This window comes from Serpula lacrymans (genome assembly GCF_000218685.1).
Source record: "Serpula lacrymans var. lacrymans S7.9 unplaced genomic scaffold SERLAscaffold_3, whole genome shotgun sequence".
Lineage (NCBI taxonomy): Eukaryota > Fungi > Basidiomycota > Agaricomycetes > Boletales > Serpulaceae > Serpula > Serpula lacrymans.
The window spans coordinates 15,775-38,487 of record NW_006763292.1 but is presented as its reverse complement, the minus strand read 5'-3'; the positions used below and the strand labels follow the sequence as shown (position 1 = coordinate 38,487).

At 41.2% G+C, this 22,713-nt stretch overlaps 6 protein-coding genes across 6 annotated transcripts; all 6 read left to right on the top strand.

The window, feature by feature from the left end:
- Positions 1–1,989: 1,989 nt before the first annotated feature.
- SERLADRAFT_405814 (uncharacterized protein) lies at positions 1,990–5,534 on the top strand (the record flags this gene model as incomplete). The annotated part of the gene is made up of 14 exons (XM_007314288.1): positions 1,990–2,008; positions 2,057–2,125; positions 2,200–2,221; positions 2,321–2,564; positions 2,649–2,747; positions 2,805–3,209; positions 3,245–3,438; positions 3,480–3,499; positions 4,297–4,332; positions 4,405–4,786; positions 4,937–4,973; positions 5,078–5,233; positions 5,289–5,419; positions 5,453–5,534. 14 exons carry the CDS (start codon positions 1,990–1,992, stop codon positions 5,532–5,534), a joined length of 1,896 nt encoding a protein of 631 aa, XP_007314350.1.
- Positions 5,535–5,538: 4 nt separating this feature from the next.
- SERLADRAFT_346282 (uncharacterized protein) lies at positions 5,539–6,144 on the top strand (the record flags this gene model as incomplete). Its single annotated transcript, XM_007314287.1, has 1 exon — positions 5,539–6,144. The coding sequence occupies one exon, from the start codon at positions 5,539–5,541 to the stop codon at positions 6,142–6,144; it is 606 nt and encodes a 201-aa protein (XP_007314349.1).
- Positions 6,145–14,489: 8,345 nt separating this feature from the next.
- Positions 14,490–15,334, top strand: SERLADRAFT_433998 (uncharacterized protein; the record flags this gene model as incomplete). The annotated part of the gene is made up of 3 exons (XM_007314286.1): positions 14,490–14,581; positions 14,635–14,855; positions 15,060–15,334. 3 exons carry the CDS (start codon positions 14,490–14,492, stop codon positions 15,332–15,334), a joined length of 588 nt encoding a protein of 195 aa, XP_007314348.1.
- Positions 15,335–15,786: 452 nt separating this feature from the next.
- Positions 15,787–16,104, top strand: SERLADRAFT_343443 (uncharacterized protein; the record flags this gene model as incomplete). Its single annotated transcript, XM_007314285.1, has 1 exon — positions 15,787–16,104. A coding segment is annotated over one exon (318 nt), but the record flags the coding sequence as incomplete, so codon positions are not given.
- A 937-nt stretch (positions 16,105–17,041) lies between these two features.
- SERLADRAFT_433996 (uncharacterized protein) lies at positions 17,042–17,881 on the top strand (the record flags this gene model as incomplete). Its single annotated transcript, XM_007314284.1, has 5 exons — positions 17,042–17,058; positions 17,110–17,159; positions 17,211–17,317; positions 17,366–17,539; positions 17,588–17,881. The coding sequence occupies 5 exons, from the start codon at positions 17,042–17,044 to the stop codon at positions 17,879–17,881; spliced, it is 642 nt and encodes a 213-aa protein (XP_007314346.1).
- Positions 17,882–19,254: 1,373 nt separating this feature from the next.
- SERLADRAFT_433995 (uncharacterized protein) lies at positions 19,255–20,325 on the top strand (the record flags this gene model as incomplete). The annotated part of the gene is made up of 6 exons (XM_007314283.1): positions 19,255–19,554; positions 19,608–19,775; positions 19,826–19,879; positions 19,943–20,035; positions 20,091–20,161; positions 20,214–20,325. 6 exons carry the CDS (start codon positions 19,255–19,257, stop codon positions 20,323–20,325), a joined length of 798 nt encoding a protein of 265 aa, XP_007314345.1.
- Positions 20,326–22,713: the final 2,388 nt, after the last annotated feature.

Sequence of the window (22,713 nt, the reverse complement as noted above, 5' to 3'; positions counted from 1 at the left end):
TAGAAGTCCAGTGCAGGAGTATTGGAGTGGACAACCGGAGTACCATATGGGAATAGAGCATAGAGTTATGCTGACCGGCAGACAATGAGGAACGTAATCCTGAGTATACCAATGGTTCGGGGGTTTTGGGCCCGGAGAATAACTCCTTTGCAAATGCCAGAGTTCCGTCTTCCAGTATGGATATGACACTCACTCTTTCCCCTTGCTATTATACTCTGGTCTAAATTCAAAAAAAAGTGCAAGCCACTTGTATAGTGGAAACACCCGGAATTTAATCTAATCACATTATTTCCTTTCTGGGACATACTGCCAAGAACTCTCCACTACTACATATGGGAAGTGCTTGTGCACTCAAGCACTTCCCTTTCTAGGATGTACTGCCAAAGCCAAAGCTCTATGAATATATTGTGAATTGTCCTGCCCACAGACATGGGAAACATCCAGATTAATTTAAGCTCAATGCAGAACTCCCTCTGGAGATGGCAAAGGCAGAATAGTGAATATGCTGGTGGTAGATGAGTCCTTCTTTTTTTACTAGCTTTCACCCGCCGTTCTGAAACAGCTTCATCCCTGAGATGTCTACTACTGGATCAATATCTGTCATCACCTCATCTCTAAATGCTTTGGTAAGTCTCTTTTTTGATCACATTGCACCTGGGTAGCCTATAAACTACTCCAATAGCCGCTGCTGCTCCGCTGCACCACACCTTTCACACATCCAAAGGCTTGTGTACTTCACTTGACTTTGCTGCCCCACACTGACTCCCTAGCCTTTGTCTTCTTGCTATTTAGTTTAGTGGGTTTGCTATAAAAGGCCCAACACAATATTGTCATAGGTTTATGGACCCTCTTTTGAAGAAAGAGGCTGTGCCCCTTAAAGTGTACTGCACACTGGAGGATTTCCTCCCAGTAATTTTCCCTTTATCTCACATTTTCACAGGTCAATATGGGACAAAAGCCATGCTATACAGTATGCTGGTTTTGTTACATGATGCAGGTTATTGAAGCACCAAGGATAGATCCTGGACAATAATGAGTGGCTGTCTAGACTTTACAAAACCATGGAGTCCAGGTTTGGAGGATGAGTGTGCAGCATTCCTTAACAACATTGTACTGAAGGTCTACTCTGCATTATCAAGCAGGGCAACTGCCTCCTTGAGATGGTGGACCACTGCCAACTCAGTCTGTTCAGTAGAAGACGGTGGTGGCAAACAGTGTCCCAACCTAGTCTTGATGAGTGCTAGCTCTGACAACCCCACCAATCCCAAAGCTCTTCCACCAGCAAATTAGAGGAGTGTCTATGCACTGGCTGAGCTCAAGGACAGGGAGAAAAACTCATTGCCCCTCCATAAGCAAATTTCTCAGCTGATGGGACATGCATCATTTTTCAGAGCTGCACAAGATCGCTGGCTCCATATCTTAGGCTTTGCTTTACGTGGAGCATCATTCACTCTCTTTTACATAGATCAAGGTGGTTCTATTGTAACATCTGAAATTGATGTCCATCAGCAGCCACTTTTATTCTTACATGTTGTCTTGGGTTTTACTCACAGCACAGACATTTGCATGGGGTATGATGTCATGGCTAGCCTCACACATATTAAGACATTAGTGCTTGGTGAACTCAAAGTGCATTGCATTCTCTTTATTATGAACAGTATTCATGGACATGGTATGGTTGTCCATTGTGCCCAAGTCCCTCCCTTTGCCGACTTTGATTCCCCTCAGTTTTCTGCCTTACTAGGTGTCAATATCATCATCAAAGATACCTGGCATGATGTCCGCTGACTTTTAACAGAGGGTACAACCTTGCATTTACTTGAGGCCAAGGGCATATAAGGAGTACCTCATTTGATTGGCGAGGAGAAGGTCCCAGTTTCAAAGCAGTGGGGAGAGGGAGTGGATGGCCACCCACTTCCGCAGTACAATTGTACAAGCAACATATGAAACTCTATTAAAACCATTGAGACCAGCGCCAAACAGAGAAACATGGCTCTTGCAGATCCCTGTCAGCCATATCAGCTTTGAGCACACATACGTGCTACTACCACTCCAGCTGGAGCTCTTATAACATACTTCAACTGTTTGAAGGACCTTTTTGTTGTTACAATTGACCATATCACAAGTGTGTCAACAATTTGAATATTATATGTGTACCTTGTTGCTAATGGGTGCACAAGACCACAAGATGGCATATAGCTCTATCAACTATTCTTCCCTTGTGGGTAATACATTTCCAGTCAGGATCTTGTACCAAGATGGTTCTACAAGTAATTCACTCATTGCTGACCAAAAAAACTCAGATTGGCCTTCTTTGCAGGTCAAAGCAGGTTGTTAGGCCTCCTCATGAGTGTATCCGTCGTGGATTGCTTGCAGATTGGGGGTTTGCGGCTGCAATGCCAAAGATAAAGGAGCAGGAATATTCTCAGTCCACTAGGGATCTATCTCAGTTTGATAAAGAAGATGCTGTATTTGATGAGGGGTCATCTGAAGCTTCCTCTGAAGAGGAGGATCCTGCCCGCCATGATTTCCCGGCCAAGATGTTGGATGCCATGCTGAAAAGGGTGGCACAGCAATAAAGAATAATCCAGCAGGCCCAAGCTTCCTTTGCCAACACTTTAATACATGGCCATAATGTTCCAGGGTAGGGAATAGAGGTTGCTACAGGTACTGCTCACAAGACCTTGGAGCGCTTGGCATGCCAGGGGTGGGCAGTGGATAATGGAAACCACGTCCTTGAACACACAGTAAGTTTTGTTTTTGAAGCTACCGCCTGTACTAACTGATTCTCATTATTTGCTCAGGGTACAGAGCCCTTCATGGCTGTAGAAATACAGAATGCACAACCTGGAGAGCCCATTCAGCACGCAGCACATCATGGTCTTGAGTCCTTCTATTGCATTAGTTTAGCTATGTGCATTCTACTAGAGCAGCCCTACCAATTCAAGGACGAGGTGTTTATAGAGCGGGAGGTAATCAGGAAATGGCTCAATCATGAATTTGACACTAAGTTCACCTGCACAGATGCAGCGCATCACAAATTCACAATATTTGGCAAGGCTGATAACCTCCGTAGTTTCCTTGACGGACATATTTCAATCTACTTTGAATTTATGATCCCCTACTTTGAACGGTTGCATAGCACAATTTTTGATTCTGCGACGTTCATTCCCAAGAGGTTCATCAAACTTGGCCCCGCCCCCTTCCTGGTGTTGACACCCACCACCATGACTCCATTTTGCAGATCTTTCATGATGCTCTCAATGTTATACAAACTAGCAGGAAGAAATTGACACATCTGAGACAGCCATTGACAAGGCCAGAGGGATTTATACCTCACTTGGATCTCTGGTGCTCAAGTGATGATAGATTCAAATTCTATGCTCTACTTGTGGTCACGCACATTGCAGGGATGAGTAGTGGGGGGAGCATACCTAGGTATTCTGCATCAGTCAAACCTTCCAAATCAACTTAATCAGATTTCATGGGGACAACTTGGGTGCGTACTCGGGCACTTAATGCTCTTAAAAGAAAAGAAAGTGCTCTGAATGCTTACAGATCTAGCCTCTTAGACTCTGCTCATCACAAATGCCAACATCATGCTTCTTAAATTGCTTTTTATCACTCATATTCCTTATTTTATTGCTCTATGTTGAATTGTGTTCTTTATACTGTGGTTGTTTTCTACTTTGTATATTTTATACTTTAACTAGCACATAAATGAACTACTTATAACAGTAATTGCTGCATTGCCCTAAATAGCAAGTGTTACGATCTCTATTGGACATTTAAGGACTACTCATTTCTTTTTACTCATTGGTTATACCATCGGACCGATGACTCATTTCCTTCACATACACTTCTGTTCCTCTCGCATTCACAGTACCTATTATAGTACTTAGTCTTCAACAGACGGACCTGCCCTAGATAGGACCTAACTCCTATCACCGATTCCTTTCCATTATAAATACCATGTAACAGCAGTAGTATTCTCTAATACGATTCTACGCAGTTTACGCTTACAAAGCTAGACTCCTAAGATCAGACTTCTACTCAGAAGAAGACCAACTCTCGTTGGAAGACCTCCCCTCAGAACTATGTTCTCGAACTTGTCTTCAGATAAGTCTCTTTATAAAACCTCGACGAACCCTCAGACTTTGTTAAGCACTTCGTGCGTAACAGCAAGACCCATTGCAGATTCATTTTATCAGTGACTCAGAGCATCATTATTATTCAGACTTCCATTTCTTCTATTATTTCCTTGCCTATATATCATCATTGTACATTGGTTAACAGAAATGCTCCCTATATGTGTCCAGCTAGATGTGGAAGGTTATTTGCAACAGCTCATGCTGTCAACACATATCTTGGCTCTGTAAAAAAAATGCCTGTGGTACTGCAAAGGAAAGTTACAATTACTTGCTATCCCGCAGTCACAAGAAGATGATGGAGAAGACGCTAGTGGATTAGACATGTCAATAGATGATGAGCATACCAAGGAGGCAATTGGCAAAGTACTACAGGAGTTGCAAGAGGATCTTTTTTCATTCATTCCAATCACACATTCTGACATTATTGATGATGGGGAGAACACAGCAGGCCCATCCCTTCATCAGCACTCAATTGTTCTAGGCGGCAATGAGGATGAACATATGGAGGTGGAACATCCCACAGCTGGCAAGGTCATAAGCATGGACAAGACTTTACATCAGAGGTGGAGAAGAGAATTAATTGCAGCAGGTGGGGATAGTGAAGATGTAGAAATGGGTGAAGCTTCAGACCCCAAGTTCATCCCCTTTGCCTCAGGAATGGATTAAAGAGTAGCATGTTGGGCAATTCAAGATGGTATAGGGCACCTGTCTTTTAATCGGCTATTAAGTATACCAGGTATCAGTGATTTCATGATTTTTACATATCTTGCTTAAACTATTGCCAGGTCAGGGAGAAGCTGGGGCTTTCTTACCATGATATATGTGGGTTACACAAGATTGTTAACTACAGCATACCATCTAGGGCTGAATGGAAATCAACTATGATATCTTTTCCTGATACTCTGAATGATACACACCTTATCCAGTATAGAGATGTACTTTCAGCCATCAGGACTCTCCTTGGGAACCCTGCACATGCCAAACATATAGTCTATCGCCCAAAAATGATTTTCACCAATGCAAGGAAAGAATCAAGAATTTATCATGAAATGTGGACGGAAAAATGGTGGCATGCTATTCAGGTGAGCACGGTTCTGTATCTCCCACTTACAGTGACTTACAGAATCTTTGGAATAGGCTCATCTACCATCTGGGGCCGCCTTGGCCCCTGTTATCATTGCAATGGACAAAACCCAGCTTACACAATTCTCTAATTCTAAATCAGCCTACCCTGTCTATCTTGGCTACATACCCAGAAACTATACATTGTAAGCCAAGCCAACATGCTTGCATACTTATAGGATATCTGTCAGTCAACATAGCCACAGGATCTCAGCTTACTGTAAAGGAGAAGTCTTCAAGGGTTCAGCGTCTTTTTCATGAGTCAATGCGGATTATAGTAGAGCCTTTGGAGAGAGCTAGTATTAAAGGAATTAATGTCATTGGGGGAGATGGTGCTATAAGGAGAGTCTATCCTATCTTGGCTTGCTACGTTGCAGATTATCCAGAACAATGTCTTGTGACATGTACAAAGTATGGCACATGTCCCAAATGCAAAAGACCTGCTTCTGAGCTCTCAGAATCTACTGCTGGGGAGCCACATACACAGACCTGGACTGAGGAAGTTATTCATGATGCTAAACTCAATGTAAACTCCTTCAACCAATTTCAGCGGAGGTGCAAGGAAAAAGAGGTCTCTGGTGGTGTTTACAAGCCATTTTGGCTTAACTTCCCTCATTGTGACATTCATTTATCCGTTTCCCCCAATATTCTCCATCAACTATACCAAGGAGGCTTTAAGCATATGGTGAACTGGTGCAAGGAGCTTAACCAGCACATTGCCTCCCTTCCTGCTTGTTATAGTATTTATCTTTTCAAAAATGGAATTTCTGCATTAGACCAGATTGGAGGAAAAGAGAGAAAGGATATGGGCCGTTTATTGCTAGGATGTTTGATTGGAAAAATACCCAGAAGCGCTGTACTTGCATACTGATCCCTCTTGGACTTTATCCAGATAGCACAGTATCCCATTGACATTATGTTGGTCATCTACAGACTCCCTAGAAAGGATCAATAATAGTTGATGTTGGGGATCACCTTGACCAATGAATTTCATGACAGTCTCTGCCCAGACAAAAAGGCTTGTAGCACGACTTGCGAGTTTCTGAATAAGCTGAGCTCCAGGCCAGTCAGTATTTTGTAGAAAGGGAAACCTCTTTCTTATTTCTTTAAAAGGTTTGTGAAGAAAGGTATTGATATCATCTGTAGCTGTAGGTGTCATTTGGTCTCCAGTTGGTAAAACAATATATTGGCAGGCTTCACAAAAATTGAGAGGGATGTGATTGTCACAACTGGTGATAATTAGTTTGAACATCGAGGGCAGTACCTTAGACCACTCTGTGAGGGTATCCAATAAAGCTTTTTGTTGAGATTCCTGCAACAAATTGCTGCACTCATCCGGATCATCCGCTATGATGACCAGATACCTAAAGAATTGAAAGTAAAAGTAAAAGCCCTGATCTACTGTGTGATTTCAAAGCCATACCCTTACCTCACAGTTGTATGTTAAAGCTAGCCTTCAAAGTCTTGATGATAATGGATGTAAATTTTGGATTAAAATCAGCGAGTTGGTGCACAATAGTACACCAAAGTACATTGGGATTGCTCAAAGATGCATCACCTTGGCAAAAAGAGAAAAATCCATCAAGGAGACATTTCTTCATCAACCAAGATTGTAAGCTGGAAGCGATGGTGGACTTGCCCGCGCCAGGGCTGCCCTTAATCTAGAGAATGTTCTTTGCTGCGGTGTGATCAGTTGATCTTCTTGAAGATATCCTGTTGTGTGCCTTCCATACATGGCGGTACATAGTAGCAATTGTAATCTACGGGATCCAACTTTGCTACAATATCCTTGGCGGGAGTGACAGACTGGATGTTTGTGATGTTGGTAGTGTACTGATCTCCTGCAACATCATGATAAGTGCCAATGTGAGTTGTAGCATGTGACCCAGTCTAATGTTTCTGAAGTTGTTGGAGGAGGAGGAGAAAGAAAAAGGCAAAAGGATGCATGGGCCTCATGAGGCACACGTGTGGCAACCTCAGTGTCAGCCAGACACCCAACAAAAGATGAGTCTAATTAGATTATGTTTGGCCATTGTACTGGTCCCATTTCACCCCTCTGACAGCACTCAGTTCCATCAGAAAATCAAAAAGAGTACTACAAACATTGTTTTCTGATTCTCTTTCAAAATGCACCAGATATTATAGGGCATGATCCCACAAGTGAATTTTACATGTTTTTTGCCTCCAACTTCAAACTCCGCTCTATAATAACATCATGCCCTCACAATGCAGTGGGAACAAGACTAGGTTTAACTGTGCTTGGTGTGTGTTGACGTTGACACAAGTTATAGCTTGGGTATCAATATCAATGCTCCTCATTTGAATGACAGACAGCTGGATTGCAACTTGAATCTGCGTGCCAGTGAGTCATGGAAATGGCACAGCAAACTTTAGCCATACCAACCTCCATAAATTCAATTTGAACACAATCTCATCAATGCCTCATCGCTAGCACAGAGAAATACTTGATCAGTTGCATCAAACAGTCCGTAACCTATAGCATATTAATACTATTATAGACTATTATATGTTTTCCAGATTACAATCTGGATTTGAGCCTTTTTCCCTCTCTCCGCATGAGTAGGTTGCAGAAGTTGATGTGTGACTTTTTTGTACAGCCCACAATGTTGATATCTTGAGAGGAATTGGTTTCATAACATACATATTGACATAGGTATAGTACTTCAAGTTATTCACAAATATGGACTTGAGCTCAGGAAATTAGCCTAAATGAGTAGGCTACAAAACGGACAAAGATTCTGATGGGCCTTCAAGTTAAATGTTTAGAAATGTGACAATATCCGTGAGATAATTTTAAAATTAGATGTTCACTAGTCACTAACGACTACTGGCAACTGACTTTCCAGACTTTTTCTGATGTCTTTTTGTCGACCTCGAATGTATACTTGTAAGGCCAAACAATCCAATTATTCTTTACTTGCCCATGATGCTGTGGGGAAAATCCATGACCGGATTAATAAACCTAAGTGAAACTCAGCCGCTGCCCGAGAGGCTATAGAAACGACTTTATTATTTACCTAAGTGAAACTACAATAGATGTTAGTTTAAGGTGATCTCTAATAAATGTAATGTAACATACCTCAGCCGCTGCCCGAGAGGCTATAGAAACGACTGAGGTATTCCTATACTAAACCCCTTACTACTTATAGTTGGAGGTGCTACTCGCTACAGTATAATGACTCCTAGGAGTACAATTGTGCTCCTAGGAGAACAATGGTTACTCCATGGAGTGGTGGCTATGCTCCATGGAGAACAATGGCTGCTTCAGCAGAGACTGGGTTTATCCGGTTTTGTCACGGATGACAGTTTTAATTAAACCATGCATGCCCCTTCTCAAGCATTGCGGTCAAGGTACTAAGAATATATATTTACCTGGACCCGAGCCCCTTGTGACACTCTTAGGGCGCCATCATTTCACTCAAACATTACCTACCAAGGGAGACAGCCATTCTAATAACTCCCTACCAAATCAAGAGGCCCAGCATGGTTCACCACAATGCAACCACATTTTGGAGAATGGACTGAACAACACTCTGCATGTCACAATAGATCCTGAGGCGTGGCGAGTGAGAGAGTTCTTGGAGTCCAATACTCAATGAAAAAGGTGGAGAGACAATGTTATACCCTCCCTCACCAGGCCATATTTAGCGCTGCTATCCCAAACTCGCTCTTTTTGTAATGCTCCTACTTTTGATGATTCAAGGAAGAATACTGGCTGTGCTTGTGGGCTTGGGAGAAAACTAATGGTCACTTCTGTTTCATTTTTCAGTGAATATAATATTGTCTAAGCAGTTGTACATTCACTGACTGGTGGCCAGGTATAGAAAACATCAATATTTTGTGGTGCAAATGCCAACCTGCTGCATTGCAGCTCCTTCATAGAGGCATATTTCCCTGTTCCCCTGTGGCTCCCACACTTCGCATTAATATTTGACTGCTCAAGTTTGTAAGGGTGTTGTTTGCACAAATTCCATTGAATGTGACAGCCCTAAGCAGCGCTCCCAATTTTTTTTTAAGAGAAAAAGGGTACCAGCTATCTGCTAAGGTATGTCAAACATTGAGGTTTGATTTTCTATTTGAAACTGAGTGCAATCACCTGATAAGGGAGCCTGCGGCGTTGATTTGGCAATGCTCTGCACTGGTTTGATAGCTCTTCTTTGCAGGCACAATCACGTACTCTGGCTTGCAAATATGACCTCGGCAGGAGAAAAACAACATTATGCACTCACCCTCCTGAAAAAATTGCTCAACAACCTCTCACAGTCCAGAAAGATTGTTATACTTTATGATATTGCGTGTCAGCTTCATAGATCTTGCTTCAAGTGGAATTTTTTGGGATGCAACCTTCAACATATCTCTTTTGCTCTATCATTATTCCACACATATGGCCACCAATGGCCTTGTTGAATTATTTTTCATCCACAAAAGTGCATAGGATTTGGACTCACAGACAGTGAAGGCTGTGATCAATTCTGGAGCCCCATCAAAAATTTAATACCCTTACTGAGGGTGTCCAGTGTAAGTGTACTTATAGCATCCAACACAGGGTGTCACTGATTTCATCCATAGTATCATCAGCGCCTATTTGTGCTGGAAAATAGGACTGAGTTCCTGAGCAAATAATCGCTGCTTGGGCTTGGTCAATGGCTATCTTGGAGATGGTTGCAATGTCAGCAAAAGAACAATGCAGCCAAGATGGCTCTTCAAAACTTATCTACTGACAAGGCCATTCTGCGGGACCAGTGGAACCATCAAATTTTAACACAAACTAAACCACTAATGTGTATGTACCTGATCTTTTTGTGGCTGTTTAGCCTCTGAAATTATAATATTTAGGTTGCACTCCTCATCAAGGTAATCAGACAATTAATCTGATGATCCTATCTTTGCAGAAAATGCTTGATATATGCCACCAAGATGTGCGAGACCTAGAAGCAGAACTTTTGGGTGATCAAGGCATTGACACTGTGGAATTAGAAGCAAATATTTTGGAGCATTGTGCAAAGTGCTCTCAATTAGAGGATAGCATCTCTTGAAAGAAGGCACTACTAGGAGTTGTAGATCGAGCTAAATTAGAAAGTTTGAAGAAAAATACCTATTTACAGCTTTGTATAAATGTGCTTGCGTTGAAACACTGCATCAGAGAGTGTTTGCAATGGTGAAAACTTGAATTGGAGAGGTTAGAGCAATCTTATAGACGGACAGTAAGCCATAAGTGTCGCATTTTATCTTCTTATGTGTGATACTGTGTTACCAGGCTGCAAGCTTCACGGACAAATCAAAGTGTCTGTGAAAAGACGAGAGCCTGGCATTGTCAAACTCACGAGCACCTATAATTGACTTTGTGATCAACTGAAGGTGCTTATTCAACAGAAAAAGGCTCCTCGCAATGCAGTCCCCCCCCAGTCTATCTCTCGTGAAGGCCTCTTCAAACTCAATGTGGATGATGATATTTGGCAAGACACTGGCCTGAATTGTTACGATACACAATTTTTGGACCTTTAAATTTCATTCTCCTCTTTAACTTTCTTCTGTAGTTTTCACACACTGTGCCATGCGGCACTTTCCATTTTGTTCAAACTCCACCTTCTCGCGCTGCACTGCTTTTTCCTTATTTTAGCTACAAGTCTTCCACGCAGTGGAGCTGGTGACACGGGCTGTTCCCCATGACATCATCAGCCACTGCCCCCATCAACTATATAGTACACATGTACAAACAACCTGTAGTAGTATAAATACCCAATAGATCAAGGAGACTCCTCAGCGAGTCCTCCTGTTGTTTACCCACAACAAACTTGGTCCTATCCAAAGGGTAACCACTCCCCTCACTTCTTTATAGCTGTGTCTGAGTTGTGCGCCAGAGTATACAAATTCTTGGTTTAACATTAGGACTTTCTCTTTACTACTTCCTCGCACTTTGTGCAAACCCGGTCCCCAGGGTTAAGGGGTTATTGTTTTGGAATATCCCATATAGCAGAAGGGTGCACTCTTAGCAACAGCCCTGTAGTGCTCAAGGAGAAGGGACAATTAAACTATACATGGTCCCCAGTGTTAAGGGGAGTACTTTAGCTCAGCAATAGTGTGGAACTATTGTTGATTAGAATTTAGATACAAAAACTTTGCTTTCTCTTCCTCTGACCAGGCCAGGCACTTGCCTCCGCCAGTCTGGAGAAGGGTTGACAGCTTAACAAGCGGACCACCCCCTGACAACCATCCGGACCAGGGTTTATTACGCATAGCTTTTATATACAATTTCAAATACTATAATGTGGGTAGTCGGAGATTGAGATCCAATACTCAGCTGGGAAGAGGTTGATCTGCAGATAGCAAGCGGGGCCCAGTTACCTTTTTTTTCACTTCAGTTACCCTCCAAATGGAGGCATTTAAGTTGAACATTGTGTGTAAAATTATCAACCTAAATACTTGTTTTATTGGGCAGATCCAAGGACTTGGGATGATCCCCAGGTAATTTACATCTGGGCAAATCCCATCCCACAGAAATGTCACATGTAACAAGGTGTCAGGGGGGCCAATAACAGAAAAAGTGGCTTTTCCCAGAAATACCAATAGATCAGAAATTGATGCTTGAGCACTAAACAATGACAAGTAGTAGTATGCCTTGTAATGAGGAAATATGTACCTGGAGAAAGCTGAATATTGTTTGAACAATGAACAATTGGAAGATAATGAATACTGTACAATTCTGACCTTAAATGTATCTGAATTTGAGTGTGATATGGTATAATGCTAAGTTCACATATTTATTGGTTGTTGAGATGTGTGAAAAGCATGATGTGAGCAAGAACCTCAAATCAATATGTCAAACATTTGGTTTGTTTTGTTATGGTAGTTATGCTATGTCAAACCTAAAGGTTGAAATACTACAATAATTCATATGTATGCCTGAATGAAAATCCATTATACAAAACTACCTAATCACAAGTCAGCCATGTGAGAAAAAGCTAGCATCAGAGCAAAAGCTACATATTTTCATTTCACTGGTTGAGGCTGGCTCAATACCATGGGTATGTAAGTGGCCCAATGAATGTTCTGTTTTTAGAGGTGTGCTAGGCCCCCATGTATCAAGAAGTAGGAATAGTAAATGACAAATGGTTTGTTGTTGAAAATTTGAATAGATGATCTGAGAACATGGTATATTGTTCTCACCTGAAATGTGGAATGAGTTTGGTGTGAGTGGATAAGATTGAAGCCTCAAAGCAGTGAGATAGTGAGGAGATCTAGATGGTTGTTGTGGTTTGGTTGAAGACCAAAGATTTGATTGACAACCATAAATTATATTTTCTTGATAGATGTATATTAGATGTCTGTGATATCTGCAATTTAGTTAATGCTGTACTTGGGTGCTAATCAGCAGCATAAAAACTTATGGTACTTATTGCGTAATGTATGGCAATCTATATACTACATTTGTGCATGTTTCAGGAGGATCTTATCAGTGTGTGAGAATGTGGAACTCTCTCCAAGCCTGCATAAGGATATCCCAGAGCTAGAGGCAGATTCCAAAAGTATTTGGGATAATCCCAAAGCTAGGGATTGTCCTTGGCTGAGGGGATAATCCCCAGTACATCCTGGGATCATCCCATGTTGGTTGGGGATAATCCCAGACTGAGAGGCAGATCCCATGTTAGTCAGGGATAATCCCATACACTTATAGGATCTGCCCCCCCTGTATGGGATTATCCCCAATACATCCTGGGATCATCCCACATTGGTCAGGGATAATCCCAGACTGAGGGGCAGATCCCACAAGTGTATGGGAAGATCCCAAAGCTAAGGCAGATCCCCAAAGTGTGCAGAATCATCTAATTCTGGTCCCAAAAATCTAGGGCAGATCCAATCAATACGTGAGATCCTGGTCTTCAACCACTATTTCAAATGTGAACTATCACCCAGTTCTGAGACAATCAGTCTCAAATTCAGTCACAATGCCAAATTGAAAAGGCCTATACTTTTTTTCTTTGTTACTTTCTTTACACTGCAGTTGTTGTTGTTTTTTTGCATTTTTCAGTCCTATTGCAGTTAATCTTCACTTGGTAGGAGGGTCAATTCTCAACAACAACAAACTGTACTCTTTGCTGCCTTTGCTAAAGCCAAACATACTGAAGATCATATACCATAAAAAACATTTTGCAGCTGCAGCTCCCTTACTCTTCGGAGATGCTATCAAATATTGCTTCTAAACTTTTAAAGTATTTGCATTTCTCTAATATCTTTTGTTTTTGGTTTGTGCACCTGAAATTTTGGTCTATTATAAACACTGTACTTCATTACTAGTAAAGCTTTACAATAAGTAGTGGACATGGATACACAAAGCCTTAAGGCCCATAAGCCATTGACTATATAATATATAGGGTGGTTGTTCTGCTATTAGTACATTCACCATACAATATATGTAGGATAACCAGCTGGAAATTTCATGTTTGCACCCTTACAGTTGACAGAATTTAATTAATTCCTTTACTCCATTAAATGATTCCAATGCAGTATGCTAAGGACATGAATGATGTAGTATTATGGTGATACATATGTAATATGAATTTAGATCATAAATACTATCATTTTGCAAATGTCAACCTATTCTAATGGTGGTTAAAAATAATGCATTCAATGCTTCCAAACAACCTTGACTATATTTTTATTTGTAGTTATCATTTATATTGTTTGAATGCTGTCCAAAAATACCAGTCCAAGCCCCCCTGACACTTTGTGACATGTGACATTTCTTTGGGATTATCCCCACTGGGATAATTCCATAGGGATGGGATTTGCCTAGATGTAAATTGCCTGGGGATTATCCCAAGTCCTGGGATTTGCCCAAAAAAATAGGCATTTAGGTTGATAGTTTTACACACAATGTTCAACCTAAATGCCCCCATTTGAAGGGTGACTGAAGTGACACATAGAGCGTTGGAACATTGTGCACTGACAATTTATTTGCCCAGGATAAGATGGCCTTTTGTTGAGCTTGAGAAAATTGAAGTCACCGCGAACTAAAAAGTAAATCAGTTGCAAATATCTGGGTAAAATTGGCATGGTTTTAATGAGAGAGAAAAGGTAAAATAACAGATGTACCGCTAGAGATGGCCATGGATAAGTAGGTGAGCTGTAATGAACATCACTTTGTGATGTTTCAAATGAGTTCTCAGGTATATCTATAAAGCAATGAGTTCAAACATGAATCAGATAAATTTTGCCCTACCTGGACATTCAACGCCAAAATTGTTGTCATTGCTTTCAATCCCTAGTTCTTCAGCAGCAGGACGCAAGTTGTGCTGTCAAGACTCAAAGGACCTGTGGCGGGTTGATACGCCCAAGTTAGACTCCAGGAATGCTACACCGCTGGTCACTGGCCTACCTGGGACAATCTCAAAGTAGAGGTTGAAAAATATTTCAAACCTCAAGCTGAGCGTAACTGGGTGTGTCAGCACATCCGTACCTTCAAACAAGGAAACATGAGAATGGATGACTTTGTTACTCGGTTCCTGGCCCTCTCCATCCAAGGGGGTTTAGGAAATGAACACGCAGTGGAGCTGTTGGAGCGTAATGTGTCACCAGCTATTGCATAACAGCTTTACATACAAGATATGCGGAGCGAGAACCTTTTAGCAGCTGCTGAGGAGGTTTGAAAAATTGGTAGAGCCATGGGGCTCTACACTATGCAATTTGGTGGCGGGTCCACCACCAAAAATAACTAGTCCCAGAGGCACCCTGGGTCACCAAACCAAACTCAAAATAACTCTCAAGGGTTCAAGCTGTTTAGGCTGCAGCCAGGACAGGGTGCTCCTATGGATATTGGTGTGGTCCAAAGCGGACAAATGCGCAGATTCAAGGGCAACTGCTATAACTGTGGCCAGGAGGGACACATGTCCCAAGATTGCAGAAATGGGGTGCAGGCCGCCCAACAAAAAAATAACCAAGGGTGCCAGGCGTGCCAATTAGAAATGGAGAAGCCGGACAATTGGCTCAATAATTTCGCTGGTCATTTGTATGACAAAATCAGGGCCTTCTTCTATGATTAGCAGGTTGCTGAGATGAAGGCCCAGGGAAAAGAATTCAGAGTGTAGGTCACTTGGGTGCCTTCGCTCCCCGTAACAATGAAGTAAACCACAACAAAGTGGCCTCTGCTCCAGGGTGTTGCATGAGCAATAACGGAAAGAAGGGGGTGGCTCCCCAATTTTTAAATAGATTTCTCAATTAATTATCTGAAGTATGTACTTGTATGAAGAATTATAACTGTAATATTTATGATACCACCGCTGCACCAGCATCTCCCTTGGAGCGTGGCCCCAGCAAGACAAACACTAGGGTGCTTGATTCTGGTAAAAATAAAAATAAAAATATAGAAAATCATAAAGTAGAAAAAAATGTTTCTCTCGATTTTTCTTCTTCTTCTTCTTCTTTGGAGCCACTTTGCAACAACATATTTATTCCGAAAAGAGATTTAGATGTTGGTGTGGAAAACCTTGCCTGGGGCATAGTACGCCCAACCAGTGCACTGCTTGATTCAGGCGCTAACAGAATCTTCATAGATCAGGTCTGGGCGGAGGAAATTGGACACCCTCTTGTAAGATTAAATGTATCTATTCTCGTCTATAACATTGACATTACACTTAATGTGGGTGGCTGCATTATGCACAAATGTTCTTTTGTTGATGAATACCAAGGACACAGAGAACAAGTCACCGCTGAAGCTACCCAACTAGGGAAGATTAATTTAATTTTAGGCTGGACCTGGTTATTCAAACACAATCCTGAGATCAACTGGCAGACAGGGGTTGCCACATTGTCACATTGCCCTCAGGAGTGTGGTGACTTGGGTAAGCCGAGTTATGTCCGTCAAATTAAGCTTAATAAAAGGATAAATGCTGGTCACGTGTATGCCAAGCTCAGGTCTTTGGATAAGATTGATGATGACAATGACAAACTAGAACCCGAGGAAGAGATTAAGAGGCTGGTACCTCCAGAGTACCATGACTTCTGGAAAGTCTTTTCAAAACACAAATCAGAGCGCTTTCCAGAAGCTAAGCCTTGGACCATGCTATAGATTTGAAAGACTCATTCAAACATAGAAAGGGACACATGATTCCCCTAGCACCAAGTTTCTGGTGAGTTTGATTGCACTGATATTGCATCTTCTGATAGATTTTTTGACTCTGTTGTCTTCAAGTGAGCATCACTCATTCATCACTATATTCCATCATTTTTCTTACATGACACAACAACTTTACATTACACAATTGCAATATTCAACACTGGGCATTATGTTACAATACTACCATTGACGTTAATGTTTATTCTCCTATCCCCCTCCATCAGCTTGGCTATGAGCTGCTTGCATCAATGTTGTCTTTCCTGCCCAGACCATATAGCCCTTCTCTATCAGACTCACAAGACTTTTTGGACGCTGAAAATGACCCAGCCCCACCCCCCGCTATCCAACTGAAAGGTATAGGGATGGAGAAAACAATCATACGCACTACTTATGACCAATTTATGCCTCAAAACAAGTGTTTTCGAGCTAAGTGTGATCATCAAACTAATAATGTATGGACAAAGTGCAAATGTGAGCGTGCAGAGAAGGGTGCCCAAGTTAGAAACATAAAAGATTTGCAATCACAGGTATGTAATTAGTTTTCTACACCATTGCCCCCTGATTGTTTATTTGTGTCGCCAGTTTGGTGTGCACTACAAGGAAGGTATCAGATGACGCCTACATTTGCATCCCTATGGATGCTATTCCAAAGTAAGTTTTCCGTACTTTCTAATCACCGATTGTTCACTCACTTATTTGAAGTTTTTTGGTGGATATACGGAATTCTGATGAGACACTCATGGCATTCACATGTACCAATCTTCCAGCAAAATTTTGTAATTCTCTCACAGGTAACCTACTAGCTGTGTTTGGGAAACCTGACCTATTGGCAGAGAAAAACACTTGTGTAAATGCTGACTCTACATTTGAAGCACTTCACTTGTTATGGTACAACCGTCACATTACCAAGGTAAAGTAAATCCTTACTATATGTTCACTTAATACTGATCCTTTACAGGGTCTCAAAGCCCCATCTGATGTGCCACCGTCTATGCTTGACAAAGTGGGCTGCAAACATACCAATCACAGCCAGATGATCCCCTATATATTCAAGGACGTCAGTAATAACCAGGAATTATTTCAGTCCCTCAAAGTTGTCTTTGAAGAACTGTTTAACTGGATACATTGTATTGTAAGTGGTACTCCCTCTTTATTCACAGCTATCTCATCATTGTATCAGATGCAAATCCACCTGCCTGAAGAGTGTCAGATGCTTAAGCAAGTTGCATCTATCTTACCAGCAAACCATTGCTCCCCAACCGCCCCCTTCCTGTCAATTGTCATTAACATCAATGTGCAAACAAAGGCTCACCAAGATAGCAAGGATCAGGAGCATTGTCTTGTTCTCCCCATTGGATCATTTAAGGGGGTTGCTCTTGCCATGGTTGAGGCAGGCCTTGTTATTGAGCTGAACCATGGGGACTTTGCAATTTTCAGGTTGTCTGATATCACTCATCTCAACCTTCATTATTAAGGTAAATGTGCATCCATAGTGCTTCATACTGATTATGAGTTTGTTTATTGGGCTGCTGATAGAAATGGCTGGATGGAAAATGAAGCCATGAGGACCTTTGTATAAGTACATTGTTTGATATATTGCTTTACTGTACATGTTATTTTTCAGCCAAATCTTAGTGGCACTTGTCAGGTATAATTGTATTTGGCCTAGAAGGCTTGCCCTAAACTCTGCAGAAAAATGGTGACTTCTCATTTGCGCTCCATTCTCTTTTCACTTATTTCTCATAGTCTAATTTTTCAATGGCAGGCAAAATAAATTCCAAGGGTAAATCTAAAGCTCCTGGCTCCAAGGCTTAAAACAATACAGTTACTTTGAGTGCTGAGGAGTATCAGTGCATTGTGGATGCTATGAATTCTGGTGTGCAATTTACCCAAGTAGCTCAGAAAGAGGTATTGGAATATATATATTCTGGTTTGGTAAAAGTATATTAATCTCCCCTCCAAGAGACAAGAAAAAGGACAGCTGTTGTAATGGAAGAAGAGGATATTTACAACTATGATGATGACCCAGTTACACCACTAAACCCTCCTAGAAAAAGACAAGCCATGGACTCAGACCATGATTCCGATGAGGATAATTTTCAAGGGATCCTAACTCAGAAAGCACACACCTACAGGGGATAATGATGAGTATTATGAGGATGAGGAAGCCAGAGCTGAAAGTAAACAATCATTATTTCTAGACAAAACACTAATATTAAATTGTTACCCAAGATTCTGATGACAGGGGAAAAGATGGATCAATTCTGGATGAGCAAGTACGTCTCTAAATTAGTATCTCTTACATCCATAGAGCTAATTGTTACGATACACAATTTCTGGACTTTTAAATTTCATTCTATTCTTTAACCCTCTTCTGTAGTTTTCACACACTGTGCCATGTGGCACTTTCCATTTTGTTCAAACTCCACCTTCTCACACTGTACTGCCTTCTTTCTTATTTTAGTTACAAGTCTCTCACGCAGTGGAGCTGGTCATACGGGCTGTGCCCCATGACATCATCAGCCACTGCCTCCATCAACTATACAATATACATGTACAAACAACCTATAGTAGTATATATACCCTAATAGATCAAGGAGACTCCTCAGTGAGTCCTCCTGTTGTTTACCCATAACAAACTCGGTCCTATCTAAAGGGTAACCACTCCCCTCACTTCTTTATAGCTTTGTCTGAGTTGTATTCCAGAGTATACAAACTCTTGGTTATAACACTAACAGCTTATATTAGCCCAATTTCAGACCCATTGTTGGGCAGGAAAAGGCTAAATCATTGGTGTACTCCTCTTCTTCTAGTTTTTCCAGAAAATCTTCCACACATTCATCCAGGATGTCTTCAACTTCTACTTCTATCTCAACACCTACGGCTGTCTCTTTACTGTTAAAAATTACCAAAAGAACTAGAATCACCCTGGCTATGTTTCCTAGTTCTCTTGTGGACCTTGCTACAGCTGGGCATGCTACAATGAGATTATACATTGCACCTCAAGAGGGTTTTCCTCCCCCCACATCACGCTTCAAGTTTACTTGGAACAGACTTATTGATGCCTCTCAAGGTTGCAGAGAATTACAAACCAAGCTTTTAGAGGTTCAAAGTAATGAAGAAATCAAAATCCTATTGATTGACTATGTATGTATTTCCACCTCCAATAATGTTATACTAATCATGTATCTTGTTGCTAGGTTTGGTCTGCTGTTGCCCAGGTTCAAGGAGAAATTGTTGCCAAAGCGCGCATCATAATCAATGGTGCTTATCAAATTCCTGGTGATATGGCCCCAGTTCAAATCAAGCAGGCTGTAATGTGGCTTTTAGAGACTGGTGCATTTGCTGATGGTGATCTTGATATCAAAGTGAGCTATCATTCTCCCATGTTTACGCCAAATTGAACTATTTTTTCAAGGCCAGGACATTCAACAAGCAAAAGCCATTCATAATCAATGGTATGGGTGTAAGGGTGAGGGAGTATGCTATCCTGAACATTTCAAAGGCATTCTATTCTATTCCATTTTCTTTTCAGATTGAATGTTCCCTCAGGGGATATGTAAATGGTAATAAAGCTACCCAAGAATTCTCAGAGAGCATTTTCGAAACCAAGTACAATATCATTTATGTATGTCAAACTTGATTTTTATTTTATTTAAAGGTGGGAATACTATTTCAAAAAGCTGTTGGTGCTTCAGAAGAAAAGCCTTGTGTGGATGAAGCAAATGAGAGATGGTCTGTACCAGGACATTCTGTAAGTACCAGTATTTTGGCTGTTACCATCATCACTAATTTTACCATAACAGAAATTTGGCCAATCTCCATTATCTAGGGATTGGTGAAGACCAGATGAAGGACAAGGATTTTGGTATTGATTTTGAAGCTCTAAAGAATAATATCATTGCACAAGCTGCTTGATAGTATTTGTAGTCACTCTCCTATTTACTGTTGCATATAGTACAATTGCTAGTACAAAATATGGCAGTGCTGTTTTCATTTTATTATTTGGTAATTGAATGCAATATGTGCTATGGGTGCTTTGAGTACTATAAGTGCTATAATTGCCATAGGTGCTATGGGCCCTATGTCTACTCTAAATGCCATCATAGTATTGACATTACTATAGGAGCTTCTTGGAACTATAGCAAACTATGAGATCACTATAAGAGCACATTGTGCCTAAATAAATGATGGGGTTTCTCTTACAGCTATGATCACTATGACAGCTATTTTTGCAATTATAGTACTATAAAAGCCTATATGGCCAAAGTGTTTTTCCTGATGAAAGTTTTACAGTCCTGTGGATTGATACAAATTGTCTGGTTCTAGGGCTTCAGCAGCGGCTCCTAGAGATTGTGGGGGAGGCATTTTTGGAGTGATAAGAGGGCGAGGTTCTTGGTAGGGCTCCAGTTTGAAAAGTTAGAAACACAAGTTTTTATTTAATCAAAGTCAGGGTCAAAAACAAAATTGTCCATCAATCCTCCTTCTGTTTGAGGTCTCCAATATTCAAAATGGTTAGAAATACTGTTTTCTTCCATGCCTTCAACAGGTTCTTTGCTCTCTGACTCTGTTCCTTTGTCTGATTCTGCATCTCCTATTATGCTTTTAAACAAACTTCCTGTCTTTAATTTGATTCTTTAAGTGTTTGGTGCAAAGAGTTGCTCCACAGATAGTATGAGTGACACTTCCCCTCTTTGACCTTGGTACGAGGACAAGTATTGCAAGTAGATATGAATTTTCTGACTGCGGTTGACAATTTCCCAGAAGTTGCACTGGATAACCGTGACAATGAAACATTTGTGCTGATCCGATTGCTGGTTAAAAACAAGCGGGGTAAGGATCTCCAATACCCGGTAGTATTTCTCCACATAGCTTGAGAGATATTGGATGACATCTAACTTGGAGGTATAATCTTTCTTGTCATGGGATTTCTCTTATGCAGTTGCAATAAGCTGGTTGAATTGAGCTAAACAAACGAAAACTCTTTGGATATGGTCTTTGGTGGTGGGTGTGACTAAGACAACAGAAGTACTCTGTTGAAGACCAAAACGCGGTCTAAATGCTTCAAGATCTTTGATGTGGGGGAGGTAAAGAGTATGGTGAAGTTGCGTTAAGTAGTTTATGATAGTGAGGTTGTCAATGTGGTTACTGATGCAGAAGTATTTGATAGATTGATAATGAACTGGTGAAGCGGAGTAGATGTTGTAGTAGTCAGTGGTAAAGAATGAGGAGGGGATATTATAGGTGGGTGCTTTGTTGGGCTGTTTTCTCAAAACAATGCCACAAGGTAGAGTATGCTCAAAACCATAAGGGAGAAGTTGAATGGGTATACTAGGAAATGAAAGAGGGCAGATTCAATAAAATTCGAGGAGAGGGGATGAAGTCTTGCAAAATGACATGCAAAATGATATGCAAAATTCTTTCCTGTATGTTAGCCTCTCCTTTCAGAAGCTTGACTCTCTGGGCATACTAGGCCTTCTAAGTAATTGCTCAGCGGAACCTGCACATGGTTCAGAAATATGAAAATTAAAAGCTCTCTCTGTGTTTTGTCTGAGACATTGGTGAACCTCTTTGAGGCTCTTAGTTTTTCTCCTACAGATGGCAGAATGGTAAAAGATGGATTGGGTGAGGGTGATAGCGTTGTTTATGTCAAGAATTGATTCTTTGATCAGATTGACAGGAGAAGACAATGCAGATGAGTCTTGATATAGCTCAGTGATCTGCTCAACCGTTTCTTCCGCGTCTGGGGTATGGGCTTTGATAGGGACGGGGAGGACTGGGAGCGGCTTGTTGAGGGCTGGGAGGAACTCTCTCCGGTGTCTGCGGTCCACTTCTGATACCCACTTGTCCAAGTGCTGTCAGGATGTAAACATGGTGAAGGAAGGCAATGTCAACAAGGAAACCGGTTTGAAGGTAACAGATGATGGCAAAAAGGGTGAAGAATTGGATGAGAGTGTTTACTATAGATGAGGTATCCAACTTGAGGGGACTGAATGACAATAGGTGTAGTGGTGTGGATAGTAAGAGGTCAAAAAATGGTGAAGGGAGGGGTAGGGAATGATGGAGGTGTGGAGGAGGTGATAATGAGGGTTTAGACTGGTGCAGAGGCAATGACAGTCACAAGATAGTCTTCCCAAGGGACTCTGGAAGAGAATTTGAAAGTAGTGAGTTTAGTATTCTGTCAGGCAATGAATATGAAGCTATATTACAACAACTAATGTCTGGCCAAGTCCTTGAAGAAGGCGGTGGATCAGAGTATTGATGTTGAAGAGTATCAATATAAACGCAAATCCAAACTAATATTGA